The 18,266-nt window shown below is 42.7% G+C and overlaps 2 protein-coding genes across 2 annotated transcripts in view; both read left to right on the top strand.

Annotated features, from left to right (window-relative positions):
• LOC147983443 (uncharacterized) overlaps positions 1 to 10,642 on the top strand; it is a 39,500-nt gene extending 28,858 nt beyond the window's left edge. Inside the window, exons 8-9 of the mRNA XM_087540732.1 lie at positions 10,199 to 10,432; positions 10,635 to 10,642. Of these exons, the coding sequence (XP_087396858.1) occupies positions 10,199 to 10,432; positions 10,635 to 10,642 (242 nt within the window). The remainder of the gene's footprint in view (positions 1 to 10,198; positions 10,433 to 10,634) is intronic.
• A 1,576-nt stretch (positions 10,643 to 12,218) lies between these two features.
• Positions 12,219 to 17,448, top strand: LOC125535339 (Glutathione S-transferase family protein). The gene is made up of 6 exons (XM_048698390.2): positions 12,219 to 12,603; positions 14,040 to 14,174; positions 14,299 to 14,374; positions 15,764 to 15,858; positions 16,767 to 16,934; positions 17,026 to 17,448. Exons 1-6 carry the CDS (start codon positions 12,294 to 12,296, stop codon positions 17,199 to 17,201), a joined length of 960 nt encoding a protein of 319 aa, XP_048554347.1. The 5' UTR covers positions 12,219 to 12,293; the 3' UTR covers positions 17,202 to 17,448.
• Positions 17,449 to 18,266: the final 818 nt, after the last annotated feature.

Below are 18,266 nucleotides of genomic sequence, written 5' to 3'. Positions count from 1 at the left end.
GTCGTCGATATCATGTAGAACTACATATGATGATCGTCGTCGATATCATCTAGAACTAAATATGATGATTGTCGTTGATGTCACCTTGTACTGCTTGAGGATGCATGTTGAGTATATATGAAATTGTTATCTAGTACTCCCTCGGTTCCAAATTACTCGTCGTGGTTTGAGTTCAAATTTGAACTAAAACCATGACGAGTAATTTTGAACCGAGGGAGTACTACCTAGTACCTATAATGCTTTATGAAATTGATATCTAGTAGTACCTAGTATCTGGAAATTGCAGTTTATCAAAGCTGGAATGGGGAAATGGTGAAAGATATAACAGTAGCGCTGGACCGGGAAATCGCTATAGCTAAGTAATAGCAGTGCGTTCCTGAAAAGCGCTGCTGCTATAGTCAATAGTGGTAGCGCGGGTACAGGCAGCGCTACTACTAAGAGTTAGCTGTAGCGCCTTATTGGTAGCGCGGGCACCCGCACTGCTGATAGGCCTAAAACTCGCGCTGCTGCTAGCCTTTTCCCTAGTAGTGGACTCCTCCGGTGCATCTCCGGTACTATGTGGGCTTCTTTTGGTCCAAAAACAATCGTTGTAAAGTTTCAGGTCATTTGGACTCTGCTTGATATTCGTTTTCTGTAAAACTCAAAAACAAGAAAAAATAGAAACTGGCACTAGGCTCTAGGTTAATAGGTTAGTCCCAAAAATCATATAAAATAGCATATAAATGCATATAAAATACCCAAGATAGATAATATAATAGCATGGAACAATAAAAAATTATAGATATGTCAGAGACGTATCAACAGCGTAATCGTTTGGGATGTCTCTCGGATCAGAAACATAACGTCGAGACGTAACATGTGGGACTAGGTTGACTTCTCATACGTTTATTCTATGGCGATCGTTAGTAGCCGCTCGCCTATCCCCGGCGGTTTTTGGGTCGTGTGGGAAGGACCCTCCCCCTTTCACAATCACTCACTCAATGACAGTTCAGAATGTCATCGCGAAAAGGGGTTAAAAACAGTTTGTATAGCACGTTATAGTATCAGTGAAAGCACCTCTTCCCATGACAAGATAAATCAATATAGTTGGCCAAACCAAACCAATAAATTGGAAAAGAAATATGAAGCTTTATTAATCATACATAAAATAGTTCAGAGAAAACTCAAATAATATTCATGGATAGATTTGATCATAAACTCACAATTCATCGGATCCCAATAAACACAACGCAAAAAGTGATTACATTGAATAGGACTTCAAGAACATCAAGGAGAACATTGTATTAAAGAACATCGAGAGAGAAGAAGCCATCTAGCTGCTAACTATGGACCCGTAGGTCTGTGGCAAACTACTCATGCATCATCAGAAGGGTGGTAAGGTTGATATAAAGCCCCTCCATGATCGATTCCTCCTCCGGTAGAGTAACAGAAAAGGCCTCCAGATGGGATCTCTCGAGAACAAGAACTTGCAGCGGCGGAACAATTATTTTGCGGACTCCTCTGTTGGTTTCACGATTTTAGAGAATTTATAGAGGCAGAGTTAGGTTAAATGGAGCCACATGGGCCCCATGAGCCACCAGGGCGTGCCTATCCCTGTCGTCAACCATACTCTTCGGGTGGTAAAACCCTTAATAAAGAGACAAGGCTCCGATACCAATTGAAAAGATCGATATGGTTGACTAGAGGGGGGTGAATAGGAAACTACCAACTTTTAGCATTTCTTAACAAATTAGGTAAAGCAACAAATAGGTTGTCAAGATGTGCAACTAGGTGAGCAACCTATATGATGCTAGCAACAACAACAACACAAGCAAGAAAAGGATACAACACAACGATAGCTTGCACAAAGTAAAGGTAATAAGTAACCACTAGTGGAGCCGGTGGAAACGAGGATGTGTTACCGAAGTTCCTTCCCTTTGAGGAGAAGTACGTCTCTGTTGGAGTGGTGTGGAGGCACAATGCTCCCCAAGAAGCCACCAGGGTCACCATATTCTCCTCACGCCCTTGCATAATGCAAGATGTCGTGATTCCACTAGTGGTGCTCTTGAAGGCGGCAACTGGACCTTTACAAACAACATTGGGGCAATCTCCACAACCGAATTGGAAGCTCCCAACACCACCACAAAGCTTCACCACAATGGAATGTGGCTCTGAGGTGACCTCAACCGTCTAGGGTGCTCAAACACCCAAGAGTAACAAGATCTGCAAGGGATTAGTGGGGGAAATCAAATTTCTTTTGCTGGAAGTGTAGATCTAGGCCTTCTCAGCCAATCCATGGAGAATTAACAAGTTTGATTGGCTAGGGAGAGAGATCGGGCAAAAATGAGCTTGCGAGCAATAATGGAGGTTGGGGGAAGAGGTGAGTCAACTTGGAGAAGATGACTCCCTTTTGTAGTGGGGGGAAGAATCCAACCGTTATGCACTCCCAGCCCGTGCATAAGTGGTAGTACCGCTCAGGCGAGCGGTACTTCTGCCGCAACGGAAGTTCCACACTGCACGTACAACTGAGCGGGTCAGAGAGATGGTAGTGCGGCAGGAGCGGTACTACCGCTCTCACCAGCGGTACTACCGCTTGGTATTGACAGTGCAGGTGAAATTGTGGTAGTAAATAAAGGCAGGGCGGTAGTGCCGCACAGAGTGGTACTACCGCTAGCCATTGTCGTTGTACTTCTGCTCGAGGGACAGGGCTATCCAGAGAGCAAAAAATAAGCAGTACTCCTAGCGGTAATTCCGCCTGGGCGGTACTACCGCTCCTCGGGAGCGGTACTTCCATTATATAGATAGGACTCAGGAGATCTGTGGTAGTGGAGTGCTAGTCAGGGTCGTAGTACCACGGGAGTGGTACTACCGCACTGAACTACCGCCCCCACTAGCGCTCATATCCAGAGAGCTAAAGATAAGCGGAAGTGTTGGCAGCACTGAACTGCGGCAGTACCGCTGGAGCGATACTACCCCTGAGCAGCGCGGTACTTGCTACCTCTTGAGCACTGCGTTGGTTTTCCCCGAAGAGGAAGGGATGATGCAGCAAAGTAGCATAAGTATTTCCCTCAGTTTTTGAGAACCAAGGTATCAATCCAGTAGGAGGCTACGCGCGAGTCCCTCGTACCTGCACAAAACAAATAAATCCTCGCAACCAACGCAAATAGGGGTTGTCAATCCCTATAAGGCAACTTACGAGAGTGAGATCTGATAGATATGATAAGATAATATTTTTGGTATTTTTATGATAAAGATGCAAAGTAAAATAAAGGCAAAGTAAATAGCAAAGGAAATAACTAAGTAGTAGGAGATCAATATGATAAAGATAGACCCGAGGGCCATATGTTTCACTAGTGGCTTCTCTCGAGAGCATAAGTATTCTACGGTGGGTGGACAAATTACTGTTGAACAATTGACAGAATTGAGCATAGTTATGAGAATATCTAGGTATGATCATGTATATAGGCATCACGTCCGAGACAAGTAGACCGACTCCTGCCTGCATCTACTACTATTACTTCACTCATCGACCGCTATCCAGCATGCATCTAGAGTATTAAGTTAAAAACAGAGTAACGCCTTAAGCAAGATGACATGATGTAGAGGGATAGACTCATGCAATATGAAGAAAATCCCATCTTGTTATCCTCGATGGCAACAATACAATATGTGCCTTGCTGCCCCTACTGTCACTAGGAAAGGACACCGCAAGATTGAACCCAAAGCTAAGCACTTCTCCCATTGCAAGGAAGATCAATCTAGTAGGCCAAACCAAACTAATAATTCGAAGAGACTTGCAAAGATAACCAATCATACATAAAAGAATTCAGAGAAGATTCAAATATTATTCATAGATAGACTTGATCATAAACCCACAATTCATCGGTCTCAACAAACACACCGCAAAAGAAGATTACATCGAATAGTTCTCCACAAGAGAGGGGGAGAACATTGTATTGAGATCCAAAAAGAGAGAAGAAGCCATCTAGCTACTAACTATGGACCCGTAGGTCTGAGGTAAACTACTCACACTTCATCGGAGAGGCTATGGTGTTGATGTAGAAGCCCTCCGTGATCGATGCCCCCTCCGACGGAGCTCCGGAACAAGCCCCGAGATGGGATCTCGTGGATATAGAAAGTTACGGCGGTGGAATTAGGGTTTTGGCTCCGTTTGATATTCCTTTTCTTCGAAACCCTAAAACAGGCAAAAAACAGCAATTCTGGGTTGGGCCTCCGGTTAATAGGTTAGTCCCAAAAATAATATAAAAGTGAATAATAAAGCCCAATAATGTCCAAAACAGTAGATAATATAGCATGGAGCAATCAAAAATTATAGATACGTTGGAGACGTATCAAGCATCCTGAAGCTTAATTCCTGCTCGTCCTCGAGTAGGTAAATGATAAAAACAGAATTTTTGATGCGGAGTGCTACTTGGCATAATTTTAATGTAATTCTTCTTAATTGTGGTATGAATATTCAGATCTGAAAGATTCAAGACAAAAGTTCATATTGACATAAAAATAATAATACTTCAAGCATACTAACAAAGCAATTATGTCTTCTCAAAATAACATGGCTAAAGAAAGTTATCCCTACAAAATCATATAGTCTGGCTATGCTCTATCTTCACCACACAAAAAATTTAAATCATGCACAACCCCGATGACAAGCCAAGCAATTGTTTCATACTTTTGACATTCTCAAAACTTTTTCAATCTTCACGCAATACATGAGCGTGAGCCATGGATATAGCACTATAGGTGGAATAGAGTGGTGGTTGTGGAGAAGACAAAAAGGGAGAAGATAGTCTCACATCGACTAGGCGTATCAACGGGCTATGGAGATGCCCATCAATAGATATCAATGTGAGTGAGTAGGGATTGCCATGCAACGGATGCAGTAGAGCTATAAGTATATGAAAGCTCAAAAAGAAACTAAGTGGGTGTGCATCCAACTTGCTTGCTCATGAAGACCTAGGGCATTTTGAGGAAGCCCGTCATTGGAATATACAAGCCAAGTTCTACAATGAAAAATTCCCACCAGTATATGAAAGTGATAACATGAGAGACTCTCTACTATGAAGATCATGGTGCTACTTTGAAGAACAAGTGTGGTAAAAGGATAGTAACATTGTCCCTTCTCTCTTTTTCTCTCATATTTTTTTATTTGGGCCTTTTCTCTCTTCTTATTTTTTGTGGCCTCTTTTCTTTCTTTTTTTTCGTCCGGAGTCTCATCCCGACTTGTGGGGGAATCATAATCTCTATCATCCTTTCCTCACTGGGACAATCCTCTAATAATGATGATCATCACACTTTTATTTTTCTTACAACTCAACAATTACAACTCGATACTTAGAACAAAATATGACTCTATATGAATGCCTCCGGCGGTGTACCGGGATATGCAATGACTCATGAGTGACATGTATGAAAGAATTATGAATGGTGGCTTTGCCACAAATACGATGTCAACTACATGATCATGCTAAGCAATATGACAATGATGGAGTGTGTCATAATAAATGGAACGATGGAAAGTTGCATGGCAATATATCTCGGAATGGCTATGAAAATGCCATAATAGGTAGGTATGGTGGCTGTTTTGAGGAAGGTATATGGTGGGTGTATGATACCGGCGAAAGGTGCGCGGTATTAGAGAGGCTAGCAAAGGTGGAAGGGTGAGAAAAGTGCGTATAATCCATGAACTCAACATTAGTCATAAAGAACTCATATACTTATTGCAAAAATCTACAAGTTATCAAAGCAAAGTATTACGCGCATGCTCCTAGGGGGATAGATTGGTAGGAAAAGACCATCGCTCGTCCCCGGCCGCCACTCATAAGGAAGGCAATCAAAAAATAAATCATGCTCCGACTTCATCACATAACGGTTCACCATACGTGCATGCTACGGGAATCACAAGCTTCAACACAAGTATTTCTCAAATTCACAACTACTCAACTAGCATGCTTTAATATCACCATCTCCATATCTCAAAACAATTATCAAGTATCAAACTTATCATAGTATTCAACACACTCATAAGAGAATATTTTTTTATTCTTGAATACCTAGCATATTAGGATTTAAAGCAAATTACCATGCTATTAAGACTCTCAAAATAATCTAAGTGAAGCATGAGAGATCAATAGTTTCTATAAAACAAATCCATCACCATGCTCTAAAAGATATAAGTGAAGTACTAGAGCAAAATTATATAACTCAAAAGATATAAGCGAAGCACATAGAGTATTCTAACAAATTCTAAATCATGTATGGCTCTCTCAAAAGGTGTGTACAGCAAGGATGATTGTGGTAAACTAACAAGCAAAGACTCAAATAATACAAGACGCTCCAAGCAAAACACATATCATGTGGCGAATAAAAATATAGCTCCAAGTAAAGTTACCGATAGAAGTAGACGAAAGAGGGGATGCCTTCCGGGGCATCCCCAAGCTAGGTGTCCTTAGATTATCTTGGGGGTGCCATGGGCATCCCCAAGCTTAGGCTCTTGCCACTCCTTGTTCCATAATCCATCAAATCTTTACCCAAAACTTGAAAACTTCACAACACAAAACTTAAAGTAGAAAATCCCGTGAGCTCCGTTAGCGAAAGAAAATAAAAGACCACTTCAAAGTACTGTAATGAACTCATTCTTTATTTATATTTGTGTTATACCTACTGTATTCCAACTTCTCTATGGTTTATAAACTATTTTACTAGCCATAGATTCATCAAAATAAGCAAACAACACACGAAAAACAGAATCTGTCAAAAACAGAATAGTCTGTAGTAATCTGTAGCTAGCGCAAGATCTGGAACCCCAAAAATTCTAAAATAAATTGACGGAGGTGAGGAATTTATCTATTAATCATCTGCAAAAATAATTAACTAAATATCACTTTCCAAATAAAAATGGCAGTAGTTCTCGTGAGCGCTAAAGTTTCTGTTTTTTACAGCAAGTTCAACAAGACTTTCCCCAAGTCTTCCCAACGGTTCTACTTGGCACAAAAACTAATTAAACACAAAAAAACACAACCAAAACAGAGGATAGATAAATTATTTATTACTAAACAGGAGCAAAAAAGCAAGGAATAAAAATAAAATTGGGTTGCCTCCCAACAAGCGCTATCGTTTTAACGCCCCTAGCTAGGCATAACAAGCAAGAATACATCTAGGTATTGCCATCTTTGGTAGGAAATTCTTCAATGAGGCATCTACCATCTTTAGGAATTTCTTTCTTATTATTAATTATCAAACTTTTAGGCACAAGATCGAAAAATTCATTTGTAACAAATGGTTCCTTAATGATAGCAAAAAGATTGGGATGAATACTTATAGATTTGAGATCCGCATCCTTACTAGAGGATTCACCCTTATTTTTAGGAACGTACATAAGCTTGGCAACTTTAGTGGAAGGACTTGGAGTATTATTTACGGAAGAAAAAGCGGTTCCCAAGTTTGTAATAATATTCTCAAGTTTATCGATCCTAACAGAATCGTGATTTATTTTCTCATTAACTATGGGTTCCTTTTCTTTAATATCTTTCAAAGTAACTCCTACTTTAGATCCATATTGAGAGATTCGACTGTGGATCTTTTTATCCAAATTTTCAATTAACTCTACGGTAGCAACCTTATTTTCAATAATTTCAAGCCTTTGCATTACATGCTCCAAAGTTAATATAGTTCCATTAACCAAGAGAGGGGGTGAGCCAAATAAATCTAACATAGCATTATAAGAATCAAAAGTGTGGCTACCCAAAAAGTTCCCTCCGGTAATAGTATCAAGAACATAACGGTGCCAAGGAGTAATGCCTACATAAAAATTGCGAAGGAGAACGGAAGTAGATTGCTTCCTAGTAGATCTATTTTGAGCATTGCAAATTCTATGCCAAGCATCTTTTAGATTTTCTCCCTCCCTTTGATTAAAATTTAGAATTTCATTCTCAGGAGATAACGGAGATGATAAGGGACTAGCCATAACGACAAGCAAGCAAACTAACACACAAGCAAACAGAAAGCAAGCAGGCAAAAGAGGCAAATAGAGAAAGAGAAGGAGGACAGAGAGAGAGAGAGGGTGAATAAAACGGCAAGGGTGAAGTGGGGGGAGAGGGAAACGAGAGGCAAATGGCAAATAATATAATGCGGGAGATAAGGGTATGTGATGGGTACTTGGTATGTTGACTTTTGCGTAGACCTCCCCGGCAACGGCGCCAGAAATCCTTCTTGCTACCTCTTGAGCACTGCATTGGTTTTCCCCGAAGAGGAAGGGATGATGCAGCAAAGTAGCGTAAGTATTTCCCTCAGTTTTTGAGAACCAAGGTATCAATCCAGTAGGAGGCTACGCGTGAGTCCCTCGTACCTGCACAAAACAAATAAATCCTCGCAACCAACGCAAATAGGGGTTGTCATCCCTATAAGGCCACTTACGAGAGTGATATCTGATAGATATGATAAGATAATATTTTTAGTATTTTTATGATAAAGATGCAAAGTAAAATAAAGGCAAAGTAAATAGCAAAGGAAATAACTAAGTAGTAGGAGATCAATATGATAAAGATAGACCCGGGGGCCATAGGTTTCACTAGTGGCTTCTCTCGAGAGCATAAGTATTCTACGGTGGGTGGACAAATTACTGTTGAACAATTGACAGAATTGAGCATAGTTATGAGAATATCTAGGTATGATCATGTATATAGGCATCACGTCCGAGACAAGTAGACCGACTCCTGCCTGCATCTACTACTATTACTCCACTCATCGACCACTATCCAGCATGCATCTAGAGTATTAAGTTAAAAACAGAGTAACGCCTTAAGCAAGATGACATGATGTAGAGGGATAGACTCATTCAATATGAAGAAAACCCCATCTTGTTATCCTCGATGGCAACAATACAATACGTGCCTTGCTGCCCCTACTGTCACTGGGAAAGGACACCGCAAGATTGAACCCAAAGCTAAGCACTTCTCCCATTGCAAGGAAGATCAATCTAGTAGGCCAAACCAAACTGATAATTCGAAGAGACTTGCAAAGATAACCAATCATACATAAAAGAATTCAGAGAAGATTCAAATATTATTCATAGATAGACTTGATCATAAACTCACAATTCATCAGTCTCAACAAACACACAGCAAAAGAAGATTACATCGAATAGTTCTCCACAAGAGAGGGGGAGAACATTGTATTGAGATCCAAAAAGGGAGAAGAAGCCATCTAGCTACTAACTATGGACCCGTAGGTCTGAGGTAAACTACTCACACTTCATCGGAGAGGCTATGGTGTTGATGTAGAAGCCCTCCGTGATCGATGCCCCCTCCGGCAGAGCTCCGGAACAGGCCCCAAGATGGGATCTCGTGGATATAGAAAGTTACGGCGGTGGAATTAGGGTTTTGGCTCCGTTTGATATTCCTTCTCTTCGAAACCCTAAAACAGGCAAAAAACAGCAATTCTGGGCTGGGCCTCCGGTTAATAGGTTAGTCCCAAAAATAATATAAAAGTGAATAATAAAGCCCAATAATGTCCAAAACAGTAGATAATATAGCATGGAGCAATCAAAAATTATAGATACGTTGGAGACGTATCAGTACTACCACTTAAGTGACTCTGGAGAGCCTATGCAAAGAGGAAGGACAAGCTCAATTGCCAGGAAAGAATGAGGGTGCAAATAGACTATATACGTGTTGATTCCACCCAAATCTTTTCGAAGCGGACCTTCTTAATAGTACGGTGATCCTATGACTCAAATCCACCGAAAAAGAAGTGCAAGAAAAACACCGTCTTCGCAATAGCTTCGAGGGGCAAGAAAAACACCGTCTTCGCAATAGCTTCGAGGGGCAAGAATCCTCTTGTGCCATATGATAGATTCTATGAGCTCGTGCCAGGGCTTCTGCCGACGTGTTTGGCATGGCGTGGCGCGAAGAATGGACGGTGCCCTTACTTCTGACAGAGCCAGAAGGAGATCCATCATGTTCCTGTGGCCGTGGCCAATCTTGGTCAACAAGCTAGCGTGGAGGTCATCCGTGAGCATCTTGGGAATGATGCACAGGGGTCTGGTCGTGGTGGCGTCCGGAACCACCGGTGTCATGATGACGTGTGTCGTGTCCATCATGCGATGGCCTTGCCATATGTGCCGATGTGGGAATCTTGGACGTTGCCACGCCGTCCTTGGAGTTGGTCGTATCGCCCATAGATTTCGTGACTACATCCTTAGACGTGGCATCGATCGGGTTCTTGTTCGCCCCGCTCCGGACAACACCGCTCGCCTGGCTGGGATCGCCAGAGCGTCGTGGAAGTTACTCGCCGCCTCCGCCTCCTCCACCACCGCCTGTATGCGTCGGCATCGGAAGCTTGGACATAGATGGAGCGCCCGCCGTGGTGCCCTTCTTCTCTGGCGCCATGGGCGGTGAAGATGATGATGAAGCTAATGCGCAGACTACTGAATCAGGTCCACACAACCGACCCCCCTGCCTAGCACGCCAAAGATGTTGTGCGTACGACGATCTATGGGACCGGCAACGGCCCCTTTGCGGTTCGACTATGGGGATCGACGAGCACAAAGAGCAGAATCAACAATCAACACAAGGTTTTACCCAGGTTCGGGTCACCATGAGGTGTAAAACCCTACTCCTGATTTGGTGTATTGATAGATGTATGAGCTCAAGTTACAAGGAGCGTGACTTGCCGGCAAGGTGCGCGGGAAATGCAGTTACGCGTGTAAATGAGCAAAGTGTCGACCTTTGTAAAGGTAGCCACGGGCCTCCTTTTATAGGTTAAGGGGTCATCACAATGGTAAATTGGTAATTACATGAGGTAAATATCGGCTACAGTGCTATCATACCTAACCCTGCCGGATTAGGACAAAATCATTAAATGCGTCGTGAGGTGTTGTGCTGGTGACGTGCTTCGGCAAGAATCGTCTCTCCTTCTGTGCCGTTCGTCCAGCTACCTCGTATTATCTTGACACGCCTGTGGGACGAATGTCATTAAAGTTGGTTCTTTGGCGATGAGCTGACACGTGCCTTGACAAGCCTCACCTAACTACCTGCCCACTCGACACCTACTTAACAAGCGACTGGCGTGTCGCTGAGTGGAGCGGTGGAGAGGTAGTGGGAGCTTCCCGGGGTCTTTGCTTGCGGGCAACTTGATGCTTGATCTTCAGTACTAACTTAGTACTTCTCGATGACCTGCCTTGAGGTCTTCTTCATGGTTTTACCAACCAAGTCTTGTGTCTTGTTCGGAGCTATCTTCCGGCAATCCCTTGCCGCCGGGTAGGCTACAGCTGCCTATGCACAAGTATGGGGGTACTAAATCACCCCTACTTTAGTACACCGACACCGAATAATTTGGGTATGACGGCGATGGACTGCCGGTGCAACACGAATGATGCCATGACGAATGTGACGAATAATTAATTAATGTGATGTAATAATTAAACTACGAAAAGAATCTAGAAAGCTGGTCTCAGGCTATTACAACTATATCTAAATTCGCGTGTTTGATCGAATCCGCAATGTTTTTGATGTTTCCGTGCCCAAAATATAAGGCATCCGTTGGAGCAAAATGGGTGCCCCCTACAATGTTCCGGGTGATGAAAAATGCAAAAAAAAAAAAAAAAAAGAGGTGTAAAACTACTTTCTGCGTGCACCAGATACATCACGTGCTGAAGATGCTCTGTTCACCAGGGACGCGATAAGCGTTGATCAAAGGACACATCAATAAAAATCGCAAGCAAAATTGTCGGTGCTGATAAAACGGCGAGGGGAAATCGTGGTGCTCACCAGAGCTATGTGTTCCAAAGTCGGCCGTGCGCCCGTTGTCACGTTCAGCCGGTCGTGGCCACTCGAGCCCCCATTCTCCAGAACCCTTTAACACAGCACGCACACTCAATTACTCGAGCTGACAAATGGGCCTTGCACACGCCATAGGCCCACATGTCAGCGGGGCCACACTTCCGCTCTCCCGTCGATTACATTCACGCCCTCCCTTTCTTCTCACGCAAGAAGAACCCGCTGTTACAGAGGAAAAGAGCGCAGAGATCCCTCACAGTCCAACTATTCGCATCTGCCCCCTGCTCCTCTCCATTCCCGCAGAGCCCTAATGTCGTAACGTAATTTCTGTAGACCTAAGGGACCAATTGCGTAGATTGTTTCTTCAATCGGGGATTAAATTATAATTTTAAACCCAGGGTTTTAGGCATCTTCCAGCTCCATCCAGGCCGAGACGCGAAGCCACCCCACCCCACCCCACCCCCTCCCCCGCCGACGCCGACGAGGCGGCCGCTCCTCCGGCGAAACCCTAGGGCCGCGATGAGGTCGCTCCGCGCGGCGCGGACCCTGCTCGCCTCCCGCTCGTTCCTCCTCTCCTCGCGCGCGCTCCATGCCGCCGCGGCCTCCCCCGCGGCCGGCCGCTGGGGCAACGCGCCGCCGCCGCCGCCCACGCCCTGCCCGGGGCCGTCGTCCCGGGCCGGGATCGCGGGCGCGGTCTCCTTCTCCCTGACGTTCGCCACGGTGGCGGTGGCCGAGGTGCAGGCCAAGGAGCGGCTGCCCACGGATCTGCTGCCCCGGAACGTCGTGCTCTACCAGTACCAGGCGTGCCCCTTCTGCAACAAGGTCAGAGGTGAGATTGCCCTCCCATCTAGTAGCATTTTTCGATTCGCGGCCGCGGCTCTTTAGAAAATGGTGAGATCCCGTTGCGCTGTCAGATTCAGTCAGAGTTTGTATGGTCTTAAAATCTACGCTTCTGTAGTGTATTAGGTTAGATTTGTATGTTGGCTAGAATAATTGTTCGCATTGGATCAAATTAGACTGTAATCGGAGCTTGTCAACATATTATTTCTGCTCTTGCTAGAGACTGAAGGGCTGTTGGGGAAATCTATGCCTAAGCACCTGTAGACTTATCTATCTCTGCTTGTATGGCTTTATAAATCGGTAAATGTAGAATGCTTTCTGATCTGGTGGTACCATCAGGGACCATTCCTGTGTCTATTGGCATGGTTCAAGATCAATAAGTATTGTGTTATTCTTATTTAAATCATCAATTGTGCTTGTTTGGGACCATTAGTTGTCTGAAATCAGATTGCATTCATCCAAGTTATGTAAACATTATGCTGTGAAAAATCTTTCTACTACACTCTAGAGCTGCAAAAAGATATGAATATATGTTGATTCATCATAACTAATACAGAGTTTTTTGGGGAAAGCAATAGACATTCCTATCTTTTGGGATGTTTGTATATGTATGAGAAGAGGTTACATAGAGCTAATTTAGACAGATGTCTGCATTATTTGTGTGTTACTAAGGATTATTGTAATTGTCAATCCTCAGTTTTTTGTTTGTATGTTAGGGATAGGGTCTTATCCCTGTATTTATTAGCTGGAGACTAGATTGGAATGTCATGTGGCCAACTTTTTATAAGCACGTGCAGTTTAACCCTTTCTTGTTATACACAGACCATCTTTTCTCCTTCCCCTGTGGTGAGGCTACAGCCCTATTTATTTGGCAGCTAGGTGCAAATGTTGTCCAGTAGGGATTGACTTTCTATTGTAAAGAATATTAGTTGAGTTAGGTAAAGAGCCCTAGTTCAGTTAGAAAGTTGAGTATGGTATTCCTTTTGATGGGGAAAATAAAGGTCTGTGTTACGAAAGCTATTGATGCTAAGCAAAAAATGTCCCCTGCTATCGAGAAAGCATAAAATGGTTTCACGGATGGGCTGAGGCAGCTTGTTTTATACTTTCATGTTTTTTTTTGCTGGTATGGATTGGTTATAGAAACTTTCAAACCATCTAAAGTTTAGTTAAATATAGTTGGATAACTAAGTTGCAAGCTTAGAGTAAGCACAGGTGTACACACGCAAACTGGATGCACTAATTTTGTTGTTGCATTTTTATAATGGTCAAGATTTTTATTTTAAAATTTCAAAGGAGTAATGGTGATTCAGAATTCAAAATAACCAAAATTGATTGCTGTACACCTGTAGGTTGTCCTGACATATTTCTGCCTGCGTTCTGCACAATCTCCTTGAGTCTAACTGTTTTTTTATTGGCTTTGTTTAGCTTTCCTAGACTACCATGATATACCCTACAAAGTTGTGGAAGTTAATCCACTGAGCAAAAAGGAAATCAAGTGGTCTGAGTACAAGAAGGTCCCGATATTGACGGTAGATGGTGAACATCTGGTTGATTCTACAGGTTACGCTTGTTACCTGCAACCTTTTGCAATTCACATCCTTCACTTTGTTACAGCTTCAAGTAACATGTGCTGTTCATATGCGCTAAACTCTTGTGTTAAAAAAAATTAATCTCTTGTTGGCAGACATAATCAATATATTACAGCACAAGATCAGCCCTGATGATGAAGTCACTAATGAAGAGGAAACAAAATGGCGCAAGTATGTAGTTTTTTAATTGATTGGTGTGCAAGCATGCATCTGATGTTAATGTTCTCTAGTGCTCCCTTTCTTTAGCCTTGTACTCCCTCTGTAAAGAAATATAAGAGCGTCTAGATCACTACTTTAGTGTTCCAGACTCTCTTATATTTCTTTACGGAGGAAGTTCTAGCTAACCCTTAATTATTAGGCTTCTAAAATACTCCTCTGTAAACTAATATAAGATGTTTTGGGAGTATAATTTTAGGTTGGGCTTTTAGAATAAGCTGGGGAAGGGGCAGCTTATTTCTACACCCAGCCATAAGCCCCCAAAGAACTGGCCCTTAGTTGCAGTTACCATATTTCTTTTCATTTGATATACTTTGTACACACCCATTTTACTTATTTGCAGTGTTTTACTTAGCAAGTTAATTGACGAAACCAAGAGCTTTTCCATGCCAAGTTGTCCGAAAGACCATACTTAACAGATCGAAGTTCTTTTATCTTCAGTTTGCAGTATTAAGTCATCATAAACAAGAAAATCGCTACGCGCATTATGTCGCAGGCTGCTGGCGTAAAGCCCAATTCCATCCATGAATCATTCAATGCCGACCCCAACCTCTCACATCCTGAACAGCTGGTATAAGGCCCACAATCCAAACCCGTGACTCATCATACCATTCAAATTCCCAAACCAACCTTAACTCCTAGGAATCTCCCTAGTTGCTCCGTTGTCTCTGCCCTTGCGGAGGCGCTCGTACACCTTCTTAGCTCTGAAGCATCTATGCCCCCCAGCATAGTGGCGTCCATTCATCTCCTTCACCCTGGTGCTCCTCCGCCCTGGTGTGTCTGCACTAGGCCTTTGTGTTTGTGCTCCGCTGATATACTGCCTGAGCTGAACTGCTATTTTGATGTTGCGAATTAGTTGCTTAACCTAAAACTGATGACCGGCCCTATATAAATTGCTTATTAGGTTTGGTGTCCCCTTTTTTTTGGGGGGGGGGGGGGGGGGGGGGGTGTGGTGGTCGGGTGGTTGCTACTTCTGTGGGCACGTCTTAGAAACCTGAGTAAGCTTTACTAAATAAACCAGATGCCCATCCCTACTGCATTTTTATCCATGGCCTGAAAACTACACAAGATAATCTTTAGGGATCACTACTTTTGGGCTTTTAGCAGATGTAGCTTTGGCCAACTTTATGTTTTTCCTTGAGTTCACAAGTACTCAATCCTTTTGTGCAAATCATTTAGACTTGTACAGGTGAAATGGCAGCTGTGGTATGGCCAGTTCAGCTGGCATTAGGGCGTAGTTTAGTACTTCTGGAAGGAATTAGGATTTTATTGAGTATTGATATACTTACAACATACTCTTATCTACTAGAGCATTAAAGTTTTCTACATCTTTCTTTGATCTAGGTGGGTTGATGAGCACCTTGTGCATGTATTGTCACCAAATATATACCGGACGACTTCGGAGGCTCTAGAATCTTTTGACTACATTGCAAAGAATGGTAAAATTCTAGAACTTCCATTTTCTTCTTGTACCCTGCTATATGTTGTTTCTTTTTCATATTTTTTTTGTACTGCCAGTAAATTTCCTATCCTTCAGAATTGTAATAGCTAATACCCATTGTGAACTTGTGCTCATTGTTTATTGAGGTTTACATAGAGAGCGTTGTAAATTATCAGGCGAGTTTGTTGGTATTTGAGTGATATTTGAGTGCATATAACTAAACAAGCATCCAGGATGTTCTGAAAATGTTTCTGGGGTGTAATAGGCTGTTATCTACTTTTAATCGTATTATAGTTCTGTTTGCTATTTCTTAACAGACCTATGAATTCTAGTCATATGGAATAATGTGAGTATTGCATGAGTTCTTTTGTTACATACCAACCTTTACGCCCCTGGCTCATTGCTTTGTTTTGGGGGGGTGGGAAGAAGTTTGCCAATTAATCCATTTCATGGGATGTAGCATTCAACTACCATAACTGGATTTTGTTGGCTGTATTGCAACGCTTGTAAAATGTGACTTTGTGAACCAGACCTGTGGAGGGTAATTAAGCAATACGTGAGACAAATATTATGATTCTGTAAACCCCACAAACATAACTTTACAGTCTAGTGAGTTTTCATACACCCAATTCTCCCTTGATGAACCCTAAATGCAGGGTAATTTGGTGACACTGAAATGCTGTCCCATGCCCATACTAATGGGTCTCCCTTTTCACCAAGAGGGAAAAATTATTTCTGTAATTGACTAATTTACTATTCCATAATTAGAAACAAATGGAAAATAGATGAAGATGTGGTGTTCTGTGTCCTGTTTGACACTTGGAACATTAACTGTTGAAAACTTAATTTACTCATGTTCCTGATTTCCTCACTGATGTTTCTTTCTTGACCCAAACTCTGATGCAGGTAACTTCAGTTACACCGAGCGGTTTGCTGTGAAGTATGCTGGTGCTGCAGCAATGTACTTTGTGGCCAAGAAGCTTAAGAAGAAATACAACATTACTGATGAGCGCGCCTCGTTGTATGATGCTGCCAACACGTGGACGGAAGCACTGAATGGAAGAAATTTTCTCGGTATCTTATTTATCCTTAAGCCAAAAGAAAAACATATTGGAAGCTACAGGGAAATTAGAATAACTTGGTTTTCACTTTCTTTATCATCCAGGTGGCTCCAAGCCTAACTTGGCAGATCTGGCAGCATTTGGTGTTCTGAGACCTATCAGATACCTGCAATCTGGAAAAGACATGGTTGAGCATACTCAGATCGGCGAGTGGTACCAGCGGATGGAAGATGCGGTCGGAGAACCATCAAGAATCCCGGAGGGCCAGTACCCGGAGTAGAAGAAAACCACCACTAATAGAAGTTTTTTGCTCGTTCAAGCCCTCATTTCAAATGGATGAAATCGAATGGAATGTGTGTCTTTCGTAAGACAGTCGAATCATTCAAATTTTGCCAAAGGTTTTAGTAGGATGCAATAATTCTGCCGCGTATATGAATTTAAATACATGGTTTGACATGAAAACATGCTTGAGTGTACGGAGTGATTGATTTGGGAGTAGGAGAAATGAGAATTCCCGCTTCTATCCATCTTCCGCCCAGTGTGTGGTTTCAAATGTTGGTGAGCTATTGAAATTCCTGGTTTTACGTCTGTTTGTTCTTTAGAAACAGTCTGATAGTAATGAGCAAAGCCCTGTTCGACAGTCATCCAACTCCGTGGAGCGCACGGAGCGACCCTTCGGCCACTCTGAGAAAGTAGGCTGCGACCCTCTCCGGCGCGGAGCTGCGGAGCGGAGAGCTGCCGTAACAGGGCGCAAGTATGTTGCATCTTCTAAGTTTCTTTTTTAAAAGTATGTTGCATCTTCTGGGATACATTCTACAATGATTGTGGTTAGGATTGGTAAGTGGTTAGGGTGGACTACTGAATTTGTGAAAGCGCTTACAAAATCAACTCTTAAAAAAAATGCAAAGACGATTGTAGTATGGGCAGTCCCATATAATTTATCATTTGGCCCATGCCCATTGGTGAGGAAAGGTGGAAGATCCACGTTCTTTTTCGAGATACGGAATAGCTGAACATGCACCAAACTCTTTAGAGGTTCGTCTGAATTTTGATAGCGAGTTGGCGGCAAGCCTTGGACAGTAAGGTATGTGGCTTGGGGACCGCCCAACGAGCCAATAACTCTCTGTCATACCTAATGTATGACAGGGGAATGCAACCACCGAAATTAAGCACGTGAGTACGATGCAGCACGTTGTGCCAAATCTCAGTTTGCTGTCGGTCTCGTTTTGCTTTGGCAAGACGTGGATATTTATCCACTTCAAGATATTTATAAGCTTTGACACGTTGGCGCGCTCTCTCTCTAGATATTATTAGTACTTGCTCAGTTTCCAAAAGTCAAAATTAA

The sequence above is a fragment of the Triticum urartu genome, chromosome 2A, assembly GCF_056163025.1.
Source record: "Triticum urartu cultivar PI428250 chromosome 2A, HENAU_Tu73, whole genome shotgun sequence".
Classification (NCBI taxonomy): Eukaryota; Viridiplantae; Streptophyta; class Magnoliopsida; order Poales; family Poaceae; genus Triticum; species Triticum urartu.
This window is presented reverse-complemented; position numbering and strand designations above follow the sequence as displayed.

Excerpts from the sequence above, each read along its gene's own strand:
- LOC125535339 (XM_048698390.2), top strand. The coding sequence starts at position 12,294 with ATGAGGTCGCTCCGCGCGGCGCGGACCCTGCTCGCCTCCCGCTCGTTC. Across the intron at positions 12,604-14,039 it reads CTTCTGCAACAAGGTCAGAG|CTTTCCTAGACTACCATGAT; the intron begins GTGAGATTGCCC and ends GGCTTTGTTTAG. Across the intron at positions 14,375-15,763 it reads GAGGAAACAAAATGGCGCAA|GTGGGTTGATGAGCACCTTG; the intron begins GTATGTAGTTTT and ends TCTTTGATCTAG.